Raw genomic sequence first — 24,741 nt, 5'->3', positions numbered from 1 at the left:
ATGGCCCCCCAAAAGTCCACAAGCGTGCGCCTGAAAGCCCGGCCTACGCTCGTTCCCTTCAAGGACGATACTAGCCTCATCGCCGTCCGCTACGAAAAGACGGTCCAGGCAGAGCCTCCTATTCCTATTCTTACGCGCCTCCCCCGGAGATCTCTATCCATCTCGACGCGTCGAACCTGCCGTTCTGCAACTTCGTCTCTTCCAAGTCCGCCCATCAGTCCCGTCGTCGTCACTCCTCCTCCAGCAATCGAACAGCACCCTGCCTTTCGTCCCCGTGTGCCCGCTGCCGACAACGATTGGAAGAGGGATTCCGGCCTTGCACCCACTGCTTCGTCTGGGGCCACAATTGTCGAGGAGTGCGAGGACCAGGATCACGCGTACGACAAAATCGACGCCTTGATTGTTGCTGGCCACGTTGTGCAACGACAAAAGCTCGTAACACCCTCCATCTGCGACAGCGAATCCTTTTATTCCACCGAGGACCCTTCCGTAGCCAAACGGCCTTCAGCTGGCCGATGCACGCGGACAGCTGCGCAAATGTCCATCGCCATGGACCATTATCATCTTGCGCAACTCCAAATCGCTGAACGTAAGTTGTCTGGCAGCTTTAGCAGCACCTTGTCGGTAGAGTCTCCGGTTGAGTTGCGGGATAAGAGTCTAGCCGACCTATCACCTGCCACGCAGCCAATGATCACCCCGGCGCGGGGCTCCTCTTTTACAGCCTCTGATAAGTCGCCTAATCTCTCCCCTGTCAACATCCCAGACGACTTCAACCTCCTGAGCAAGGATGCCACCGACTTCTCCCCCATTTCAATCTCCATCCCCACCGTCAGTCTGCTCGACGATGATTTCCTGACGACCCTCTCCTTCTCCAATCGTGGCAGTATTATGTTTGGCGGTCGCCGTGCTTTCCCCGCACAAACAACCGACGGAACAATGGAAGCCAAGTCGCAAACGGATGATGTCCACGCTCCAGCTCCTGCATCACCCCCGACTCCTGCATCTGAGCCTGCGCCTCCTATCCTCCACATTAAATACGAGGAACCACTCCAGAGCGCTGTCGCCAGCATGAGGGAGCCCTTCGCGAACGAGGCTGCTTCCAATGAACCCAGACCGAATGAAGTTCCTTCGAGCGAGGCCCCAATGATGGAGCCTACCGAGTCCAACGCACACAGTGCACCCGAACTCAACGCGGCGGAAGTCATTGATGCGAGCGCTGCTGAGACGATGACCGGGACAACGATCGAGGCAACTACCGCAGACCCAAGCGCTGCACAGACAACCGTGGATTCGACATCGCAAGCCGCGATGAAAACACCAAGTATCCGCGTCCTCTCCGCTGACGTGGAGTTGGAATCTCGAAAGGTGAGATCGCTCTATGCATCTGGCGATAGCATCAATTGGGAAGACGGCGGACTACCGTCGGATGTGGGCGAGCAGTTGGATGCAAGCCCCGAAAATCCGACGGACGAGACCGAGAACGATCCGTATGGTTTCCTTTTTCCAAATCAGTGTTGACAACAGTGTGCTAACTTTCGTTCCTCTCCTAGGGTCGCCGAGCTCCAACCTCCCGCATGGGGTACTCCAAGATCTGGAAGTTCATATTCCCAACGTCCCGAAACAAGAAGCGAATATGAGGTGGCAGGTGGTTTCGAAGATTGGGAGGACCTCAATGGCTATGACGTCGATCGGTACGGTTTCATCAACCCACGCAAACCTGAGGCGAGAGTGGGCACCCCCACCGACCTTAAATCATCGCAGCATGCGCCTAAGAAGAAGAATATCTTGAAGCGAGATCCGTTTGGGTTGGGTTTGCCACTTAGGGGGCCGAATAGGAAGGTGTCCGCAAGGTCGCTCAACACCCAAACCTCCAAGGCGTCGGTTGCATCTCGTCGGTCAACTCGTTCAGCAATTAGGCATGCGGGTAATTTACTCCCCCACAATCGTGACCGACGGTGGATGGACGAGGCTGGAGGCATGCTCTCGCTTTCCTTGGGAGACGAGGAAAACATTGAAAAGATCTCCGAGGCCATCAAGAGGAAAGAATGGGAGAGATCCGAGAAATGGCGGAAGATGGCCAAAGTCATCAAGAAAGGGAAGGATGGTGAGGGCATGGAATTCGATTTTGACGTCAAAAACCTAAAACTCATCGACAGGACCTGGAAGGGCATTCCTGATCGATGGAGAGCCTCTGCGTGGTTTTCTTTTATGGCATCGGCAGCAAGAGCCCATAGAGACTCGCCGTCAGAAGACTCGATCATCACCGACTTCCACCGACTTCAGTGCCGTGGCTCCCCAGACGACGTACAGATCGATCTGGATGTGCCTCGCACCATCAGTCGGCATGTCATGTTCCGGAAGCGCTACACGGGGGGGCAACGACTTCTGTTTCGAGTTTTGCATGCCTTGTCACTCTACTTTCCAAACACCGGCTATGTTCAGGGCATGGCATCGCTGGCGGCAACCTTGCTCTGCTACTTCGATGAGGAGAAGTGTTTCGTCATGCTGGTCCGTATGTGGCAGTTGAGAGGACTGGAAAAATTATACAGTCCTGGCTTTGACGGGTTAATGGCAGCGTTGAGCGACCTGCAGACTAAGTGGCTGAGCGGCAAGGACGTCGCCAAGAAGCTAGTAAGACATCATCATTCCCATTCGCCATGTGACTCGGTGCTAATCTGGAACAGACGGAGCTCTGCATCGATCCTACAGCTTACGGTACTCGATGGTACTTGACACTTTTCAATCTGTCCATACCATTTGCTGCCCAGCTTCGTGTATGGGACGTATTTCTGCTTCTCGGCGAGAACCCTGATACATCAGCCACGAAGGTTCCCGATTCGCCAGTCACCATGACCGGCATCGATGTTCTTCATGCTACCAGCGCAGCTCTGATACACGCTCTACGAGAAGTCCTTCTGGACTCGGATTTTGAGAACGCCATGAAGGCGTTGACATCATGGATTCCCGTCAAGGACGAGGATCTGTTGATGAAGGTGACGCGGGCGGAGTGGAAGCGCCAGAAGAAGAGACCCTAGAGTGGCCTTTCTCTGGCACACAAGCTTGGAAGCCAGGCTACGATATGCTGACGTTTTGTTATGTCTTTCGGTTCGCGTTTATGGATGTTCTTGCAAGGCGTTCACGGAGCTGGTCAGGATGACCTCGACGCATTTCGTCGACAAATACCCCGGGATTCAAACGTTGGTCTCTTCAGACACGGAGGATCTCATTTGTTAGTGAGACGAAAGCACTATGCAGGAAGAGAATGGAAGCGATTGCTCTCAAAAGCGATGCAGGAGGCCATGGAACACAGGACGAATTTTTCATATACCCTTGTGAGATAGTATACTTTTGGGTGACGTCTGCCCGAAGTACCAACAACAATGTATAATGTATTACCCGCCGTACCAATGTTTGCAATGCCCCCTGCTATGCCGGGCCCATGGTCGGGTTAGCACGATTTATTCTGCTCGCTCCATTCTGCCCGTCTCCAGCTGCGGCGAGTCAAGCAGCCAACCTTTGAAGCCTATACGATCCACGACCAGGGTTTATACTGCGGTATCTAGTGCCCCCGTTTCCAACAGCAGTTTCTCCTTCATCATGTTGTATCCTAGTCGTTCGTCTAGCGGGAAATCTTGAATGGCGTGTCAAAGGTAGTCTCTGACTTACAGAGAGGCTTGTCTTGGGAGGTGTCGATCTACATATGCCACTGTGGATTTATCGTACGAGTTGGTGGTTGATCTCTATCTCCCCGGAGTTTTGATCTCAATTCCTGTCCAGAAATAGAAATACGGGCAGTGAGGAACCTTCTATCTTGTTCTGCGGGGTGTTGCAACCCGCAGTGAGTATGTCCCGACTGCGCCCCCCGTCTCCGGCGGAGAGGCTCACGTGAATCACTCCCTCCCCCCCTCCCCGCCCCCTGGCTGTTGGGGACTTGAGTTGATTTAGGCTGAGCGATATAATCTGGCCTTTTTCTGAGTTTGTCTCAATGAGAAAACGAGTGCGGTTCGAAGACACGGTGGGCTTATGTCCACTGATTTGCCGTACAACTCAAATATAGTTCCGACAGAACACCCCTCCATGCCAGTGTATATTGTATTGTAGGAGTTTGCCATAAACATGTTGATGTCGAACAACGCTGGACTGAGAAGCATTCTAATGAGAAGCGTCTGCTCAACTCGCTTCCCTTTCTCTGCGAGCCTCGCACTGAATGTAATCAACAATCACGATTAATAAAATGCCATGGCTCAGTCGAGGACTACAGCAAACCATCAAATGATGTACACCGCTGCTGGGCCGGGCAATGAAAGGCCAGCCGCCACTTCTGAACTCAGCAACGAGTTCGTGACATTTCGGCAAGGCGACGTATGTGGGCGGTGTGGCAAGCCGATAGAGAACATTTGCATTTCAATGCCGGATTTGCTCCTGCCCTTAAGTCACAGTTCACATCTTTGCCGATATCCTGTAAACATTTGTCTCCACGAGGATACTGCAAGCCAGTCTCCTAATCCACAGTTCGCGAGCCGCCAGCCTGATCGCCCCGAGCACTGAATACTCTAAGCATTTATCTAGTCAAGGATGTGAAAGTTCGAGCGGGAATATGGTCTTTGAAGGCACTCCCAATCAAAAAGGAGAAAATCGCACCCCTTCACTAGACCGCACGATCAAACCAAAGGCAAAAGAGGGATTAAACTGAGACATGCAACACCGGGTATTTGCTGGTCGTCACAGAAATAATATAATAGCTGCGTTTAGAATTATGGATCAAAGTCTATCTTATTAACCTCATCCTCATTTGTCTTAGATTCAGTCTCTTCAGCTTCAGTGAAAGGAAAAGGAAAGAGCAATACATACTGTCACAGACAGTATTATGTTCACACCGACATGCCTAACATCGAACTTCTTTCTCTTGTAATTCATCTCGGACGGTGTCCGTAGTACACCACATAAGTCGGCGTGTAACACGCGTTGGCAAATACCCCGCGTGATCTCGAGAACATCACCCTTTGAATTTCCCGGCTTATTGCTAGCAGGTCACGGGTCACGACCACAAATACGATTGCATCATTTGGTCTTTTGACATTGTGGGCGAAAATGAGGATTCATCCAGAACATCCGTGCAAACTGCAACAACAGATGAAGACATGCTTCAGAAGCGCTCGGGGGAGAGCGGCGCAGCGGAATCCGGTGTTCTATCTCTTCTCGACCTCTTGTCGTCGGCTGCATTGTCACTGTTGCAACCGCTGTCGTTTTCTGCGCACCCCGCCTCTGGCATGTGGCTTGCACGCAAGAGATTGGCCGATGAACCTTACAGTGCCGTCCCGTCAGCGTATTTAGTCGCCATCGTCATGTCAATGCCATCAATTGAATGTCACATCTCATGCCGAGCTGCAATTGCCCTAATCGAGACACCCTAACAAGGTCAGCATGGGAGTTGACCTATCCGGAGCCCCAATTGAGAACACACCGGCAGACATCGACTGTTTCAGCTTCTGGACCCCGAGCTACCTGCAAGACCCGGAGGACCATGCGCGTCCGGAGGTGACGGTGACATGGCCTTGCCCAACCATGTGCCGCCAGTCGTAAGCTATATCCAACATGCCGGGTGCTTAGGCCGTCGCCACCCCTCCTTGTCATCGCCGACCGGCATGAGCTCCCTTGGTCGGAGGTTTCTCAACCGGGACGCGGCTTGCAGTCCCCGAGGGCGAGATCGTGTGGGAGGAATGTGGGACATGTTAGTATTGGCCTTTTTAATCTCGGCCTCGCTAACATTCCATGTCAAAAGTAACAGACAATCCCAATCGAGCACTCGGTTATAAGACGATGTGAAAGAGTGGCGCATTGCATCAAACTACGCTCCAAGAGACCCATTGCGGAGGTGAAGCGATACACACACACACACACACACACACACAAAGACCATTGCGGGGACGGGCGGGAATGAATAAGTGGCCATTCCCACGACGCCGGAAGTGCGCCACAAATACAAGCTCGCCTGGGCAACGCTAGCATTGTGCATAGATTCAAGCCTGGTCAGCCGCATCATCGTCAGCCGGGTAAAATCCTACTATCTCGGTCCCGAGATAGGAGGATTGAGCCTCTTTGACAGCAAGCCACAAGCCTAGCAGTGACGGCCGCTGGCGGGTTGAAAAATAGGAAACGGCGCCGCGCCGACGGGTTGTCAATAGGGTACAGGATCGAACTTTGCCGATACAGTGCAGTCAGTCATTCAGCAATTGCTTCCCGGAAAGGGAATGGCCACGGTGGGTGTGCGCTATCCGACGATGATCATTGCCGCAGGGGATGCAGATGCAGACACGTTGGCAGCATGACATGGAAATCTTTGTTGGATGGGAGAGGATGGAGAAGAGGAGGGAGGTCATGACACCAAAGGCTTACACCGTTACACGCCACTTAAGCGCCTTGTGCACAGACGCTCCAAGCGCACAGCCATCCATGGATCCTACCTTACCTACCACCTTACCTCAGGAAGGTAAGCAAGGTACTACCCAAGCTAAGGTAGGTAGATAGGTAGGTGTCACCGCGCGCTCCTGGCTTCCACTCCAGAAGTAACATCTGTACTGAAATGAAATTGGAGCTTGCCAGCCCTCTCAACTGCCAACTTCCAACCCTGTGAATATCCGTCTTCGTGGATTATCGTCCGGGCTTGCCTGCCCGTGGACCATGAACACACGTCCTCCCTATCCCATCTTCGGGTCAGGTCCCTCAAGTTCAGTGGAGGTATTCGCACCTACAGTCAACCTTCAACCCCCACCCCCCACGTCCATAGCTTCCCTCCCCCTTAGCTTCGGTCTCAGCTTGGAGAGAGGTTAACCGCCAGGTACCTACTCCGTCCCAACATATTCGTCTGTCTGGCCAAGGCCACAATCCCCCTTTCCTGCCCCCTTCGCTTCGCCCTCGTGCCGTCCCTGTCTGCCAGCCCTATATCCGGATGACAGTTAAGACATGCCCAGCCGCAATGGATAAATCATTTGATTATCGGTTCGTCCAGGAATACTACGGATACGTCCCTCCTCTTTGTTTCGAGGTCGCACAAACAGGTTGGAATCAATGGAGTTAGGAGAATGCCAAAATTCCTCATTACAAATACGGCTGCGTCAGGGTCGGCGGCTTGGCTTGCCGCTGCTGCTGCAGACAGCAAGACCTGCCATGTTTCGGACTGAATCAACCAAGGTTACTCACCACTGTCGACACCAACACCTTGCTTATTCCTGGTCTACCTACCTACGGAATGGTGACAAAGGAAGGCGCACTGTCCCCAATCTGGTCCGCGCTACCTGTCTGCATCGCATCAATCAACCTTCCGAGCAGGGCACTCTGTAAGGTACTCCATCGGGGCAGCTTTTCGCGAAGAAGGAAGGGACGTCAACGTCCGGGCGCCGGGCAACGGGCGGGCGGGCGGCGGCGGCGCGGCGGAGGCGGACGGACAGCCGGTTCCACAGGACCCCTTCCACCGCGCCATCACCGAGGCTGAGTCTGCCTGTTCCAATCTCCCCGCCGAGCCTATTTGAGCCAACTAGACCGTCACTTCTCAATCTGGCCGACGCATCTAGCCCAAATCGGCCAAGAACGCTGGACCGCAAGCCAAGTCCGAACATGAGGTACTTTCTCTCCCGCTTCTAGCGCAGTAGGGATTTTTTTTCTTTCTTTCTCGCTATCGGGGGTGTGTAGGAAGGCCGAGGGGTAATTCCACGTCGCTAATTAACCAAGTTCCTGGCCCGTTCGCTCCCAAATACCTGACCCCTCACAGCGCGATAATCAAACAAGCGAGATAAGGTATCAACACGTCCAGGGGTTGAAACGCGTCTGTCCGTCTGCAAAATGCGTCTTGTCTTGTTTTTTTTTCTGCAGGGTATCATGATACATGTAAGATTGCCCCCAAAAGAAGCCGGCCCTACTTGGAAAGAACCAGAAGAAGATAAAAAATTTGTCCAAACAACTCCGACCTGAATCTCGATGGGCTCGCACCAAAACCTCCAGGTGAGCCCTTACCCGGCAGGTCCTTTTTGGCCAGCCCGTGATAAATGAAGAAAAGAAGAAAAATAAACCACCTCCGATTGCTATAGATACACCCAAACATAATGCCGTGTTGACAATGCACATCAATACACCAGGTGCGAAATGAAGTGAAGCGAAGCAGAAAACCCGATGAAGAGAAGAGCGCTCAAGGGCTCGTCGAAGGGACAATGCCGCCCGCTGGAAGAATCGAAATAAAGTTGCCGTGACCCGTGCGTGCCTTGTAGAGAAGAAAAATGTGCGCCTCCAGTTCCAGATCCGCTGGAATGGCGTCAGGTGAATCCAGAGGTAGTCCAAGTCTCTGAGAAATCCAAGTGTTGGACAAAATTCGAAAACGTCGACGGCAGCTCTCCCCGCAACCCCAGCCCGGTTCAGGGCCGCGGAGAGATCCACGACGTAGGGGAGAAGAGGAAAAAAAGAAGTAAAAAAGTTGGCGAATTGAATTCATAGAAGCGAAAGTTCGGAGGAAAATGTCGTACTCATGCATCTCGTTTCGCGAAATTCCGCCGTGGTGGATGGCTGAAACAAGTCGTAAAATTGGCCGAGACCAGATGTCGCTGTCGCTCTTGTCGTGTGGCTCCTGATCCTGCGGCTCCACGTGTCCGCACCCTAATGTTGCCGCCGCCTGTTTACTGGTCATCGATATATCATTCAGCAGGTCGATTTGAAGCGGATTTCATGGATCCTCAGAGAGTAAAGATGAGACCGAATGTCCGCCAATAGTTCTCGCCGGCTGTTGCTGTTGAGAGGATGTCGAATCGGTGCTGCCCTGGTCTGGTCCGCTGCCGGAGCCGACAACCTGCGGAGACATGCCTCGAGGGGTTCCAAAACTCTCTCCCCGGCCTCGACCCCCCGGCCGATAAAATGAAAGATCACTGCGTTGTCGAGAATGTCCTCGTCTTCGTCCCGGCGGGGGATTTCCAAGCGTCGATCCACCGTGAAAAGGAGGCGACCTCAGGCGCTGTTGACTAGGAGGTGGAGCGGCTGGTTGCGGGCCAGTGGCCTTGCGCTTGTTCCTAGGAGACTCCCCTAATGGCCACACCAGCCGAGGTTAGCCTAAAGCGACTCTCGCTTTCTCTTGGTCTTGCTGGACGCACCGGAGGGTGTCGCAGGCTGTGTAGAGCCTCCTCCGGCTTGAGATGTGGGCGGATGCCAATGGTGAAAGTAAATGGACGGGCTGGGCTGGGCCTCTTGCTGAGCTGCCGCAGACTGGGCTGTTGAGTGAGCCTGGTGACTCTGCATTGTCGACGAGCCGTGCGAGCCGGACTGCGGCACATTTGTGTTCAGGCTTGGCAAGTTCGATGATCCGAGAGGTCGAGAAATCGAGCCAGTAGAAGACAGCGTCGTAGCCCTGCCTCTCGTTCCCGGAGAGCCTGGGTATGCCGTGAACCCATGCGGCCCGGGGGCCGAGCTTGGAGTCGAGGGAACACCAGGGTACTGCCCGTATGGCTGTGACTGAGAATCACGGCGATGATCAGGCGACAGAGGCCCTTGAGAAGGAAGCAATTGGTGATGCTGAGGCTGACCATGAGGGTTCAGGAACTGTTGTGCCCACTCCATAGCCGCCGGAGGCAAAACACCACCCCCCATGCCGGCGAAGACCAGCGGCACGATGGGTGGAGGAATTCCGCCGCTCAGAGAGGTCCGCAGCATGTCGGCCTCGATGCGTCGCTGCTCGAGGCGCAAAGATTCCTGTCTGGTCTTCTCCTCCTCCTGTCTTCTCCGCTCCTCCTCAGTCTTGGCGGCCAACCAACTTCTCATGGAATCCTCGGCGCCCTGCCACTGAGGCGGGGGGCCCGGCAACTGGCCCATTGCATGACTGTGAGTTGACGGAGGCTGGCTGATGGGCTGAGGCGCCGGGGGTGGCGGGGGAGGAGGAGCAGCAGTCGAGTGAGGCGGTTGAGGGGGCAGAGTCATGGCCGCCGGGGGAGGCAGACCACGATGATGCGTCGACATGGGCTGACCAGGTGGACTGTGACTGCGGGGAATAGAGGGAAGCAGCTTGTGAGAAGGGTGGTCTTGGTAAGACAGTGGAGGCGAAGGTCGGGAAGTCGAAGGCGGAGTTGGTAGGTCATGGACGGACTTGTAGCCGTAGTGAGTTGGCTGCTTAACAGTGAGCATGGTCATGTAATACTCATTCGTCCGGGATGACTATGAGCTGTTGAAGAGAAATGCCGGCAACATGGGAAGGCCAATGTTGATAGTGGAGGAGCAAGGTGGTTGGGTTGTTGACGTCGTTGGTGATTTTGTGGTGTTTGCCAGCCAAGGGAAAGAAAAAGAGACAAAGGGGACAGGTAATGAAGGTCGAGAAGTAAACAAAAAAGTTGCTGTCACTGGCTGGCCAGACAGACGGATGGAAGGAAGAGAGATTTCTGAAGGTAGAAGAAGGAGGTGAGGTAGGTGAGGTGAGGTAGGTAAGGAAGATAAATCGAGATATGGGGGTGCAGGTGGTGGAAATAACCTTTTTACAGGTGCAAGCTGGAGGGCGACCCAGGATGGGAAAGTGAGGTGGGCTAAGGAATGGGACGGTAACGGTACGCTGAGGTGTGAGCGTACAGGAGCGTCGTAGCAGCGAACGGAGGCAAGGTGAAGGTACCTCAGATGTACTAGCGTCGGGTGCCTCAAAGAGACATGTACGTCCGGAGGACGGTACCTACCTAGGTAATTACGAGGTGATGTGGCCACCGTCCCTTTTAGCTGAGGTAGGCAACTACCTTAGGTCCAAGTAGCTAGCTGAGCTTAGCTTAGCTACTTCCAGCTCCAAGCAGGGTCTCTACAGCCTCTTGGGTCTTCTACCTAGGCCTCTAGGCCTGCGATCTTGAGTCTTGAGTCTTGAAGAGAAGGAGTCTAGCGGCAGCGGCAGCGGCAGGGAAGGACAGGGAAGGGCAGGGCAGGGCGGGCAGGGGAGGGAAGGGAAGGCGGCAACGACGGAGCTAAGGAAGAAAGAAGCAAGCAAGGCAAGTCTTCACCTCGAGAGAGGCAGAGAGTCAGTGGTGTTGATAGAAACGAGCGGGGCGTGCTGTGATGAAACCTCTCCACGAACGGGCCCAGCCTCATTTGGTCATGGAGACTGTGATTTAAATGCCGGTCGATGTACGGGTAGCTGTAAGGCAGATCCAACACCAGCATTTGGGTCTGGGTCTAGATCTAGGCCTGGACCTGGGCACGAGGTTGATACGGTGAGGTAGCCGGACTCGGCCTGCTGTCAGTCAGTCACATCGGGTTGGGCAAAATTTGTGGAAAAGGAGTGGCTTGCAGAGGTCGAGAGAGGAAGGGAATAGTCTATAGAGCAAGTACTATCTATTTAGAAGAGGGTAGGATAGAGGAGAGAAGAGGGGCAGAGGGAGCACAAGACCAAGACTCTTTAGCCGAGGTACAATATACAGCAAGGTATAGATATAGAAAAGGACTAAGTAACCCTAATAGATATAACCTAAGGTATAAATATAAAAGTATTATACTTAGTATTAGAAAATATAGAGGTCTCTAGAGAGATAAAACGAAGTAAATAAAGTATAAATAACTTTTCTTTATAGTAACTTTAGTTATTAAAATTATAAAAACCTTACTTTATATAAAAAAGTAGTAGTAAAATAAACAACTAATACTCTCTATTTATTAAATAATATAATAGTAAACTAATAATTTAGTAATTTTAATAATAACTTTAATTTAGAGGATATTATATATACTAACTTTTAGTAATTACTCAAAATGTATAAAAGCTATAGTTAGGAGGAATATAAAAGTTCTTTATAAATATTATTAAACTTAATACTAAAAATATTATTAATATATTTATTCTTAATACTAGTTTCTAGAAATAAGCTAAGTTATAGTTAATAAACTAAAAGATATAAGCTCTCTTTTATACTTATAAGAATTACTAATAGAGGGGGATAGATTAAATATAGTATAAGTTTACTAAAGTTTTCTAAAATAATAAATATATTATTTATAGAACTACTCTATTAAAAGTTTTATTAATTACTTAGATCGTATAAAGAGGGTAGGATAAAGAGTTAAGGGATGGAGTAGTATACTAAGACTAATATAAGAAATTTAAGTAAATAATAAGCTACTCACACCCTAGGGTGGGGGGAGGGTCTAAGACTCTTTAGGTCGTTGTAGAGAGGCCGAAATCGAGGAGCTGAAGATGGGGTTGAGAATGGAACCAGGTACCATGAAGAACAGGGCCAGCCCCAGCCAGAAATGGCACTCGATCTTTAGGATGGACGCCTTGCCGCCAGAGTCGAGTCCTTCTCCTGGAGCTCATTGACGAGGATGCAAACGACGTCCTTGGGGTCCGGACGTTGGACGGGAGGAGCGTAGACGGTTCGACGGTGGTCCAGGCACGGAGGCGTCTATGTAGGTATACCGTACATGGTTTGGAGAACTGGACCTCACCTCAAGCTTGAGAGAGGAAGCTGGACCGGAAGCTAGGTGCTGCGCTGCAGCACGATGCAGCACTGCGTACTATGTAAGAACGTTCGTACCGTACAGATACGTACTATGTATGGGGAAGGGGCAAGCAGGGAGACAAGGAGGGGGATCTGGGAGACCAGAGACGGGGGAGTGGAAGGGACGGCTACTGTTCTTTTCTGGGATTCTGGGACCCGCGGCCCAGGAGCGGGAAGAGCGTACTCTACGTATGGTAAGGTGGTGTAGGTACGAATAGCTACGTACGGATAGACGAGGGGGTGGGAGTGAGTACCTACGCTACCTACCTCCTTCCACCTCAGTTGCGAGTCCTCCACCATGGCTGCCGCGGTACCGTACACTACCACTATAATGGAGGCGTGTGTGCGTGCGTGTAGGAAGGACGACGTGATTCTGGTTTTTTTTCTTTCTTCCCCTGCTGTTGTTATTTCTCTCGTTATTTCCCTATCCCAAGGAACCCCCGGCAGGGGGGGGGGGTGCACATTCTGAATGGAGACGCGGGAAACGAGACGAACCACCCCAAGGCCCGACTCACTCTCACTGACCAAGCCGGGCCCAGACAGGGGCCACCGGACAGCGGGGGACCCAATGAATAAGAGACGAAAAGGAGCACCTCTAGCCAGCGGGAGAAGAGGTAAAAGGGACGCAGAGAGAGGACAAAAACAAAAGCCCAACCGTTTATTCAAGGTTGAGCTACAGAGGCTGGTGTCTGTCCAGACAGACGAGCACCAGGAGTCAGAGTCACAGACTGCCAGAGAGAGAGAGTGAGTGAGTGAGAGAGAGACAGAGAGAGAGAGACGGGGAGAGCGAGAGAGAAAGAGAGAGAGAGAGACCGCGAAGCAGGATATGGTCAAGCCGTGTTGTGTTGCACGTTGCCCGTTTTCCACGGTGGAGAATTGCAGAGAGCCTGAGCCTTGGTTTATTTCATTTTCAACCAGCGCGTATCAGAAGAGATGACACATGGAGGGGGATGAGCACAGGGGGGTGCGTGTTTGCTGGACCAGGGGGCGTGAAAACGAGCTTGGGTGTGGAGCACGGGCGCATGTACGCAGTACACAGTTTGCACCGCACCTACCCTACCTAGGCACCTACGGATAGGTGTCGTGGTGTCCAGTGTCTCTGGGTGGAGGTGCACCTCATCCCATTCCGATCCCACCTAAACACTGCGGTGCGGTGCGCTGCGGTCGCAGCCTCCACTGCGACTGGGAGACATCGCAAAACGCCAACGAAGAGAGGGGGTGGATGCCGCAACTGTGGCAAGGGCCGCTAGGCGCCATCGGGATGCCTGCTGCGAGCCCCTCTTTTTTCTTTTGATTTTCTACCTACCGACAGTCTACTCTTCCTTTTGTTTCTGGCCCAAGATGGGTAACAGGACGGAACGCCGCCATCGTCGAGGCACCGGCAGTACAGGTCTGGTCTGACGGAGAGGGGTCGGGCCATGGACCACGAGCCACGCGCCGCGGGTACTTATCCTGAGCCTTGGCCCATGGTTCTCGAACCCTAATTGGGGGCCAAATCCTGATGTTTGGATGCCGGACGACCTGCCTTACGGCGAGCATCAAATTCCGTTGCCGTGTCCATGCCGGCCGGCCCAAGCTTGATATCAGATTCTACTTCTACTGAACTACAAGTCTACAGGTAAGCAGGCAGATCCCTATCCATCCTTCCTCGAAAGACCATAATTCTCCGTTGGCTTCCTCTTGGCCTGCAGCATGATTGCCTGACCATTGCAGAGTCAGAACCCGCCGGCACTCTCTGTGCGCCGCCAAGGGAGGCAGCTTAGCCGCCTTGCTTTGCTACCGAGGTGGATATCTGAGCTACCGCCTACCTTGGTCGAGAGGGGTCGTTCACTTGCTCGTTGAAAGACTCGGTGCATGCGTGCTTCTGTGTTGCTGGTGTGGTGCAGGTAAACATCCGAACCCAGCAGGGATGGCCTGGCCTCATGTCCGACGAAGCATACGCATACAGAAGTATGTGCGAGCAGAGTTTGCCTACAAATAGAAGACCTAAATTGACGCCGATTCAAGCTCATCCAAGGCAATCTGACGAGTAGAAATTCAAACAAAGGAAGCCGTCTTGGGGCCGAACTGCCAACATGCTCGGATCCTTGCAGTGGTCGAGCCTTGTCCAGCAGAGTCAAGGTGCGAGTTCGGAAGCAGGAGACGAATTCGGTGCCAATTCACTGCGCTGCCAAACGTGAGACATGCAGATCTGGCGATGTGGCTGGGCCGGGGCTGTCATTGCAGCAGGATTACTTACTTGCAGTCATTGGGTGACTGGAATTGGACATGGCAGCTGTTTCGTGGAGGATGCCTCTCCCAATGCCATTTTGACAATCGTGTCCATGGTTGCTTCTTGTTTTGCGCGTTGTTGAACAATGGTTTCTTGGAAGATGGGATGAAGATAAACTGAGTAGGGGAGGGGAGAGGGGAGGGGAGAGGGGAGGGGAGAGGGGGGGGGGGGGGCGGGGGGTCGGGGTTTGTTGCCTCGCCACCACCATTCGTCTGTCTCTTGCCGTCTCGTCTTTCCAGCCTGTGTTATCCGGACACTACGCGTTATACAGCGCGTCACTGTAGAAAGTCAATAAGGGGTTTATACGTAGGCGCAGAGCCATTGTCAGCGAGGCCGTTGGCTGGCTTGTATGGTCGTTTCTTGCCCACAGACCTCGATCGACGGCTGCCAGGGTAGATGGTGTTGCCGAGCCGAAAGGCAAAAAGGCACGACAAGGTTGGTCAAGATGCGAAAGCATGGCAGTTGGGTAGGTTGAGGATTGGGCGGGCTCAACGTGTAGAGTACAGGTTTGCGCCATGCAGTGGGAGCTCAGGCCGTGCAGCTTTCTGCCATGCCGTGAGATGGAGCCGTTCCGATCCACGGACGAGGGTTGCGAGATTCAGTGTAGCCTGTACTCTGTACAGCGGTAGGTACATAGGTTCCCCCTCTCCCAGCAGCTGTGATATGGGGTTTGGTGCCGCCAACTCTGAAAGGACCAGCCACAGTGGTTGAGTGGATGGTAGCAAGGGGCTTACTAGGTAGGCACTCGATGGCGTGTCTCCGTGGGTGTGAGGGAGCTGGCGCGGCAGTGGGTGTAGCCTGGGTCAAGCGGAGGTATCTGATTGAAGAGATGGACGGGACAATGTACAGAGAAGGAAAGGGACGAGAGGGGGGGGAAGACTTCGTGCCGCTCACGAAGGATTCTAGATGGCTCCTGGGTAGAGACTTGTAATTGGAAACGTTGCATCGGTACGTATTGACTGACCCCCAATGGTCGACTTGTATTGGCCAAGCCATGGCATGCGAAGTGCCTGGACTGCAACTGAGGTGTCCAGATGTCTCCAAAGAAAGGTAGGCTTCCCGTACGGATATCAAACACCCCTCGTTGAAGAGCCCGTCATTCAGCCCTAAGCCATGCCCCATGACAGCTGCCTCAAGTGAGCCTACCGAAGCACAATGGTTTTGTGCAAATACATACTGTGACCAGCCTCGAGACTAGAGATAGAGCATCATCGCTGGTGGCAGCGCCTCGACTGCTGCCAGAAGCCGTTTGAAACAGATCGTTGCAGCGCTTGTCGCAAAATGTCTCTTGCTTGGATGAGAACGAGTCCTCTCCAGTATGTGGCACTTGCGCCGGCTTCTCAAATCGGGTAGCTTGAAATTTGCATTCTGCCGTTGAGCTAGTCGAATGAGGGTTGACCGGGACAAGATGAGACATGGCGACGTCAGGCATGTATGTAAAAAGCTGAGCCTCTGCCAGCCAGTCCCAATGTTTGTGTGTTGGATAACAGCAAGTATAGAAAGCTGGCGCCAAGTATTGAGGCAGTTGAAGCCCGCGTAGGCGGCACAGGACCGAAAGAGGAAAGGTTGTCGAAGGCGCCGAGAACCGAGTGACCATGGCCGGCGTTTAGAGCGCGGTTCACCAAAGAGACAGTGCGTGAAGAAGAAGCCCCATAGGTTACCGATGTCCTAGTTTCCTTTGCCGCAGACGATCGCTTCATACCTAGCCAGGAAACGGCTGGTCGGGTGGTCCGGTAATGAACCGAGATTTGTGGCTCGAGTCCAGACCGGAAGAATGGCACGCATGACTAGATGGTGAAGAAGGGTTATGTTGTGTGTGACGAGGCTGGTCGCACTCAAATGCTTCGCAGGTCTCGACATTTGGGCCGTCTGGCTGGTCTGTCAGGCGTTGTTGGGTTGCCGTTGTCAGATGGCACTCGGTAGGGTAACTGGAGGGCTCCCCCTGGTTCTTTCAGTTGATGACTGGTCGACTCCCACTTTCATTGTCACCCGGGAGGGCTGTCGTTGGCTGTCAGCTGGGTACTTCTGGGCCTTGTCGATCGGAGTCGGCGTCTGGCGAAACGAATCATTGGCGTCTCGTTGGTCACGGTTGTTGTCAGCAACGGCGTATTTGCCGGAATCGGAGAAAGACGGTCATTGCATTCGGGTTTTGTGGTGCAACGAATGTCGAGGTCACCAACAGCCAGTCCTACCGTCAAGCAACAACCACCAAGTGTCGTCGTCGGAGTATTTGTACATGCTGAGGCACATCGGATAGAAGGTCTCTGTGCCGCATGTACGGCCTAGATGCACCAAAGTAGGTAGGTAGGTATGTAGGTAGGCACGGGAGGTTATTTTGGTCGGCCCAGGTGATACAAGGCGAAGGAAATACGGACGGTAGGTGAATCTTTTCGCAGGCTGGGATTCGATGGTGCCCGGACGATCCCAGATCGCCTCCATCGAACTTCAGCCAATGGGCAAAGACGGCTCTTTCTACTCTGAGCAGTTGTGGCAGGTGCGGTTCCGTTATCCATCTGCACCTTGCCATATGCAGACTAAGGCGGTCGCTACGCACAGGGTGGTTGTGAGATCCATGCATCAAAGTCTCAAGAGAGGGAGGGGCCACTCGAGGGGGGAGGGGGAGGGGAGGGGTTATCAAAGTCCCGCTCCTTCTTCAGAACCACGACACTGGACGTTGCTTGGAACCCTACAGACCACCTACCCCTGCCCACCCACCCCGTCGGAATGGGCAGCCAAGAACAGAACGGGCACGCCTGGAAAAGCCAGGGAAAGCACGGCCGCCGGGTGCTTGGGCAGGCATGTCCCTGCTTCAACTCCAAATCTGAAACGCGGTGACGAGGAAACAGGGAAAGTACACTCCAGTATCGGCTCCACACCCCACTCCACCCATCCCACGCCTCACAGCTTCCTCCATCTCACACCAGCTCTTTTTGATTTCCTTTTTTTTTTTTTTTTTTCTGGCCCAATCCCCCCCCCAAAGGGACATATGAACATTTCAAGCCAGCCCACCACCGCCATCGTGCTTCCAGGGTCCTGTGGGACACGAGTGAAAAATGACATTTCACCATATCGAGCCTCATCAAACCCGTCCCGCGCACACGACTCTTGAATTACCTGAACTAGCTGCCTCGACTTGCCCATGTCCTCCCAGGTTGTTCCTATTCAATGGACCTCCACGTTTGCTCAACACACCCGTTTGAGGCCTAGCGCACACCGCACAGCGTTCGTAACGGGCCGGACTTCCCCTGTTGCCTTCTATTTGGTTTCTACTTCCGTAGGTATTCCACATACGCCACGAAGCACCGCCATCGGATCAGATCCATCAAACTCACAGACCTGCGTGCCTTACGGACGTACGCGCTCTGTGTTATGTCCTCGCTCCTGACTTACCTAGTACGAATATAAATCCCTTACTCGCCTTACGGATAAGTCCAATTTCGGGAACCCCTCGAGCGCACACCGCGACTTCTTCCACTTTCCTTTTCTGGCTTTGGCGCGGTCCCGGTCCGCTCTTTGTCCTCACTTAACAGGGCAACGTCGTCACCGCGCCTTCCACCGCCACGACATATCCTGACTTACCTAAGGTTGTCTTTTAAGCATGATTGTGGCTGCTTCACTTCTTTCTATTCGTAGGCGTCCATTCCAACAAGCTCGTTGGTCTCGACGGACGCTCTGGACGCTATTCTATTCGTCCGGCAGAGCTTTCAGAAACGATGGTGTGGTCAAAGCTCCTTGCAGATGGCAGGGTTTGGTACCGCTACCGCTACCTACTCAAGGGACCTGAGCCGCCACGGTTGAGCATGTTGACAGACGGTCTTCAACCTGTAGCTCAATGCCTACTCCTCCAGCCTGCGATTTCTCTGCTTTTTCTGTCCGGCCTTTTGAACGGGCGTTACCAATGCCTGGGATCAGACCCAACAAAGAGCTGCTCAAGCTAGCCCCCCTACAAGCCATGCGCATTCACTCAAGATAACTCATCCATCTCGGTCGAAAACTGGCATCGGGAGGTGGCGGAAACAGTTGCAGGATATGGTGGATGAAGCCTTGTGCGCCCACGCGCTGCGCTGCACTCACTGTTTTGGGATCAAGCAAGGCGATCTCTCTGAGACTTCCACCTCCCTCGGGCAAAAGCGTCACTTGGATCCCTAACGACGGTTCCACAGCCTTGCCAGCCCTGCCGAAGCCATCATCGCTCTTCCCAAGACAAGATCGTCAAGCAAAGCCAAATAGACGTGGCACGCATGTGCTTTGCATGTGGTCTAGGCCATGTGCGGTTGTCACTAATGGGCGCCGTGTGCTGTCCGCTCTCTGGTTGTGCCGATCCTCCGCGAAGCTTGCCCAAAAGATCGACGTTAGGGTGAGGGGAAACAACCCCTGGCTGCCTCCAAATCGCGATCGGAGGCCTGGGGACGTTTCTGCGACCAACGTGGGTCGTGCCGCGGCCGTCACTTCCCGACAGCTTCATCGAAGCTGCCTCATCTTCATCAACGACAACTCGGCCATCACCACAGATTACTACACTGGCATAACCTGTACGCTTCCTTTCGTCCGAAGCGAACACTGAATTTACGAAAGTCGCACAAGAAGCCAGAGCCTCCTCATTGCATCATGTTCGCATAGGAGCGAACTTGGGTTGCGGCGCTGCCTGCACCCAAAGTCAACTTGAGGCTGAAGTCGCAACCATGGTCTTTTTTGCAAACATGTCGGAGGCAATTCCGACGGATAAGAATTTGGATACGTCACGGCACACTTGGTCCTTCTTTTGTGGTATCCGATTCCTTCCTAACTACTCTATATCAATATTCCATTCGTATACACTTGGTCCTTCATCCCAGGAAAGATATCGAGACCTGGAACGGGCTGTCAGCTACTCACGAGACACGACCGACACTAATCTAACCATGTTTGGATGTCACATCCTCGAACCATTATGACTTCAACGGGGGCGCCACAGTGGCTCGCTTCTGCCCGTCACAGGAGATCAGCGCCGGCATGGGTGGCTGATAGGCGTACCCGTAAATCTCTGGGCATACCATTGGTTTCGCCTTCACGATTCCTGCCAGACCTCATGGCGGCTTCGAATGCTCGACATTTCGGCATGCTACGCATAAAAGCAGTGAGTTGTTGTCGAAAGCAACGAACGTTGGCTCTGTAGCCAATCTCAAACTAATTCATCCTCATTCGCAGCAGGCGGATACAAAAACTTGTCACATGTTGTTGACCTGCTGACGCTGCGTCGAGACATTGGAGGGTTGGAAAGAGACCAGGCTTTGGTCTTCTTTTTCCCTCCCGCTCTCCAGAAGATTGCATGTGCGGTACGACCAGGATCATCCCTTATCGATTGCAATGGTCATTGGATCGAAGTTTCGCCAGGACTCACAGAGTGAGGAAACCCAACTGATTACGTATAGTGTAGAGCGTTGGACATGCCAGCTTTTGTCACAAGTTTATTAGGTGGAGAAAGCCAACCCGACGGTCTGCAGCGCTCTCCCATCTGGCCCAGCTCGTCTCATCTCCTTTTTGGAAGTTGACAATGCATGACTGGGGAAAGGCTGGCGACAGCGCTCTGGCCAGCTGGGGATCATGGCATATCCTTTCTCTCAGGCTGCCCGTTCGAGACAACCGGACACACCACGTCGTCTTCGTTTGGCGTCTTTGACGATGCTCATAAGGCTTTCGTCGAGAATAAATGAGGGTTGCAAGGGATGCTACTCTGCCACGCCTCGGATCCTCGGAGGAGGAGATTGTCCCGCGCGTCATGGTGATTCCCTGCTACCACCGGTGTCTCTTCGCGGATTGCCAGGGGAGCTCGGTTAGTTTCCACAGGCCGGGTCCAGGCCTGATCTGCCTCGCCCATAACTTCATTTTGTCGTGAAGTGGGGTGCGCATGCACGGGCAAGGAGACGATATGCAAGTGTTCCTAGCAGATGCGGGCTGGACGGCAACTCGGTGGTATCCAATTTGCAAAACCCACAGTCTTCCTTTCTTGAGTTTCATCCAATCTACCATGGCAAACTCAGCACTAGTTGGTTGGTTTCTTGCGAGGGTGCCTCTCTTTGCAATTCAGCCATCAAGTCGGAACATTGCGCACTGCGTACGTTGCTCAGTTCGCAGCCAGACTTGTTGATGGCCCAAAGCTTGCGTGCCACACCCTACAGCTAGCTTATCATCTGGCTCAGCATGTCATCCGAAGACGTTCTCGGCGATACAGGCAAAACCGGAATTGAAGACAATGTGAAAAGAATCAGGGCGTCAGCGCCCTACCGACAACAACAGCAGGGCTCACATTTACGGAAGCACCTCTCAACGCTTGCCAAGCGGACGTTCCCCGGCCAGACGAGGCCTTTGCCTCCCAGATGGGCGCCCGATATGGTAATGATCTTTGGCGTTGCATCTCAAAGTATATTGTTGTCGACCGATTCCAACTTCTCAAAAGCAGACAATATGGGATGCCACCCAGCCAATGTGCGGGATAAGGGCAATCATTCCAAAATAAGACGTGTATAAAAAAAAAAAAAAAAAAAAAAAAAAAAAAAGGAAAAAAAAAACAGCAACCAACCTAAAACCATCTGGCCAGTGAACCGGGAACGGCATCAAGTCACTGGCCGGGAGCCCCGTTCTTTCGAAAAACGTTGACCGCGTTTGTTTTATTTGCTTTGTCGCGTCTGTAACCGCCCTTGATCCCTGCCCTCGCAGTGCGAAAGAATGAGCAAGCCCATGGCTCGTCGGAGGTTTAACCCCTAAGAGGCGAAACAATGTTTGCCTCCCGTCGCGCCGGCTCACCTTTGCCGTGCCCACTGGCCTTTGGGCTGCCACCCACTCTACAACGAGTACATTGAAGCTGACTGCGATTCCAAACCCACATCCCATGGGAGATAGATAGGCAGGTAGAGGAACGAACGGATCAGGGGAAGGGCATGCTAGGAGAGTGAAAGATCTCGCAGAGGGCGAAGGGGTTGGGAGGGAGGGGGGTGGAATCGGAGACGGGTGGAATCGGAGACGGGTGGAAAGGCAGAATCAGCAGTCGCGTACTCTCTCCACAGCAGGGGAGATTGAAACTGTTTTGGGAACGAGGCGAGGATAGAAGGCGGAGACGGGAACAACAATTTTGAAGATGCGCAAGGGAAGAAAGACAAGGCACCGACCGCTATTCGCTCATCGAACGGCGACGACGAGAGGGGTGCTCGTAGGAGGGAGGACAAAAACGATGGAGGAGGCACACAGCCCGGGGAAGCAACAGTCGGCCCCCACCGGTAGGGAGATGAGTACTATGGTAGTAATCAGTTAGGATGTCTATGCCCTGTCTCTCTCGCCGTGTGTCTTGCTGCTACTCTCCACCCTTCGTTCGGCAGAAGTGAGAAGAAGCCTAGAAGGAAAAGCAAAGCCACGGTGTATCGTCAGCTTTTGGGCCCCCAAAGCCAAGTGGGTATTCTCGTCAGATTTCAGCATCCGTCAGCCTGGCAATGGCATGCGCCGGGCGCAATTTGGGGGGGGGGAGTGATATTCACGGTTTGGCATATCCAGTCCACATGGGATTCCTGGTCCGCCATCCCCACACCCTCATCTGCGCCAGATCCCGCCCCCTCCTTGGCCTTTCTGTCTGTGTGCTCTGTGCATGTCCCTCTTTGCCTTCCTCTTGCTCTCCCTCTCTCTCCTCTCAACCATCTTAACCTCAATCGAGAGTTTGAGCATCCAAGATGAAGGACGTCAAGGCAAGGATAAAGGTTGCCTTGCTGATCGTCGGCTGAAAGCGAGATCTGAGCATGCATGGGTGGGAACAAGGCGGTAAATCCGAGGCGGAAAGCGGGATTCTGCTGGGTGTGTGCTAGACAAGAATGGCACACGACGGAGGAGGGGGTCATGGCTGATGGATGGACGGATGGAGGGCAGGGGAGGGGGAGTTGAACTCAAATAAAGCTTCAGCAACCCAACATGGGATGATCCTGTGATCTGTGAGCCGCTGCATACGTGAGGGCAGTTGAGAAGCTGAGCGGAAGCGGACACGCAAGGATAGAGTTTTCTGCCTGATGGAGGGGGGTTTGCTAGGTGTGCTCAAAATATGTCTTCGACATGGGACGGAGATTCTCCAAGTCCCACGAAGCCCTCAATGACGAGTATTCGCCTGCCGGACTTCATAGAACGGGACTTGGAATGATGGACGTGAGGAGAGAAGCGCAAAGCATACTACTTGCAACACACACACACACACACACACACACGCACACACACACACACACACACACCTACGGCAATGGCAGGCAATGGCAAAAGAGGGAAAAGAAGAAATTTCCGAGTCAACAAAAAATCAAATGGACGAGACATGAACAGGCATTGATGGTCAACCTTCGAGCCGTCATCAACGGCGAAGCAGAACTTCTACCTCTTGGTCAATTCCGTTTGCTTCATCTTCCTCCCCCCACCCTTGGGTTGGCAACCGGCCGTTTCCTTTCTGGAGTGGGCGTTGACTTGTCTTACGAGTAAGGCACCTTCTTTTCCGGCTATTCTGTCTGTGCTGGAGTTATTTGCTGTGCCACACTTCATCGCCGCGCAATTTCTCGGATAATCAAAATGAACGGTGAGAGCTTCTCCGGTGGGCTCGGAAGAGAGACGGAGGGGCTGGGGAATGGGACACCCTTTTCCTTCATGGAAGGCATTTCGGAGGATTTTTGGATAGATGAGAAAGGGATGGGGTCGAGCTGCGCATCGTCATCATTTCAAAAAGCGCGCTCCATAAAGGGATGGGTCATGGATTAGAATCATGTCACTCTGTCATTTGAGCTGTTCAGGGTTCCTGACATGGATATTCTACACTGCTGCCCTCACATGATGAGCGCAACGGGAAAGGGTGATCTGGATCGAGGAGAGAAAGGGGAGAAAGGGAGAGAAAGGGGGATGGAAACGCACACAGAGTCATGTTGTTGGCTACGGACGTAGGCATTTATTTGCGTGGTTTCACGAACCTGAATTGTATTTGTATGCATGTGGATGCCATGCCCAAGTTGATCGAGCCAATATGATACCAAAACCCAACGCCGCGACCTGATATCCATTTTCAGCCTGGTCAAAATCACTTCAGGTAGTTACACAGGAGATGTGATCTAGAAGTGGGTTCATCGCATTTGTCCCCAGAGGCCTGGAAGCCAATCTTGACTATGACTCTGACCACGACTGCAACACACACCCACCCTCTTTGCCAGTTTTCTGCTACCAGCAGTGCAAGTGTGAGACTCTGACGACAAGATTGCTCTTTCCTTTGTCACTTTCGTTGCGTGGTGTTTCAGTGGTTGTCTTAGACATTTAATGACAAAAAAAGGTTCCTAGCAGCACAGTGAGTTACATGTCTTGTGTCAGCCTGGTTAGCAAAAGTGCATGGGCTGATTTCAATGGTGGTTGTTGATACACAGGGGAAGGCAACTCTGCACGAGAGGGAATAGACAAGACTAGGCACGACAAGCATGTCATTGTCGCCTGCAATATCCTGTATGAAACAGAACGGTGGAAGCACAGCTGACCACATAGACGGGGCGTGTAGGCGCAGCCTGTCTGCAAAGCATTTGACACAGTATTCCATCAGCAGCATCCTTCTTTGACCAAGTCATAATATGTTCACGGACACGAATAATTTCCGTGTCATTGTGAAAAGGCTGGGTATGGTTTTGAAGAATTCAGTCGTGTTAAGCAATGTGTTGTGCCCCTTGGGGTAGCTGCTAACCATCCCCGAAATGCCCAGCCCCAGACATGAGAAAAAAGAAAACTTCAAAACCGATTGTCTTCCCACCTTATCAGACAGTAATTCCTTGATCTAGAGAACCCAGACATATGACACATTCGGCGCAAGTCGCTACTTGCGCGACCACGACCCACCTTCCCCCTTTCCAAATCTGACGTCTTCACTGTCACAGGGGCGGACTTTCAATGTTCGACTGCTTCTAGCCTGTGGGCAAGAGCAAGCGAGGGTATGGCATCTTCGCATCT

The 24,741-nt window shown here is 52.9% G+C and overlaps 4 protein-coding genes across 4 annotated transcripts; 2 read left to right on the top strand and 2 right to left on the bottom strand.

Annotated features, from left to right (window-relative positions):
- On the top strand, positions 1-3,035 carry CGGC5_v008996 (uncharacterized protein; the record flags this gene model as incomplete). Its single annotated transcript, XM_032020395.1, has 2 exons — positions 1-1,365; positions 1,551-1,637. 2 exons carry the CDS (start codon positions 1-3, stop codon positions 1,635-1,637), a joined length of 1,452 nt encoding a protein of 483 aa, XP_031882703.1.
- Positions 3,036-8,710: 5,675 nt separating this feature from the next.
- CGGC5_v008995 (uncharacterized protein) lies at positions 8,711-10,155 on the bottom strand (the record flags this gene model as incomplete). The annotated part of the gene is made up of 2 exons (XM_032020394.1): positions 8,711-9,063; positions 9,132-10,155. 2 exons carry the CDS (start codon positions 10,153-10,155, stop codon positions 8,711-8,713), a joined length of 1,377 nt encoding a protein of 458 aa, XP_031882705.1.
- A 3,898-nt stretch (positions 10,156-14,053) lies between these two features.
- CGGC5_v008994 (uncharacterized protein) lies at positions 14,054-14,527 on the top strand (the record flags this gene model as incomplete). The annotated part of the gene is made up of 4 exons (XM_032020393.1): positions 14,054-14,112; positions 14,208-14,278; positions 14,340-14,444; positions 14,502-14,527. The coding sequence occupies 4 exons, from the start codon at positions 14,054-14,056 to the stop codon at positions 14,525-14,527; spliced, it is 261 nt and encodes an 86-aa protein (XP_031882624.1).
- Positions 14,528-15,872: 1,345 nt separating this feature from the next.
- On the bottom strand, positions 15,873-16,183 carry CGGC5_v008993 (uncharacterized protein; the record flags this gene model as incomplete). The annotated part of the gene is made up of 2 exons (XM_066152108.1): positions 15,873-15,893; positions 15,944-16,183. The coding sequence occupies 2 exons, from the start codon at positions 16,181-16,183 to the stop codon at positions 15,873-15,875; spliced, it is 261 nt and encodes an 86-aa protein (XP_066008548.1).
- Positions 16,184-24,741: the final 8,558 nt, after the last annotated feature.

This window comes from Colletotrichum fructicola (genome assembly GCF_000319635.2).
Source record: "Colletotrichum fructicola Nara gc5 chromosome Unknown KSG_Nara_v1_contig05, whole genome shotgun sequence".
NCBI classification, from domain to species: domain Eukaryota; kingdom Fungi; phylum Ascomycota; class Sordariomycetes; order Glomerellales; family Glomerellaceae; genus Colletotrichum; species Colletotrichum fructicola.
This window is presented reverse-complemented; position numbering and strand designations above follow the sequence as displayed.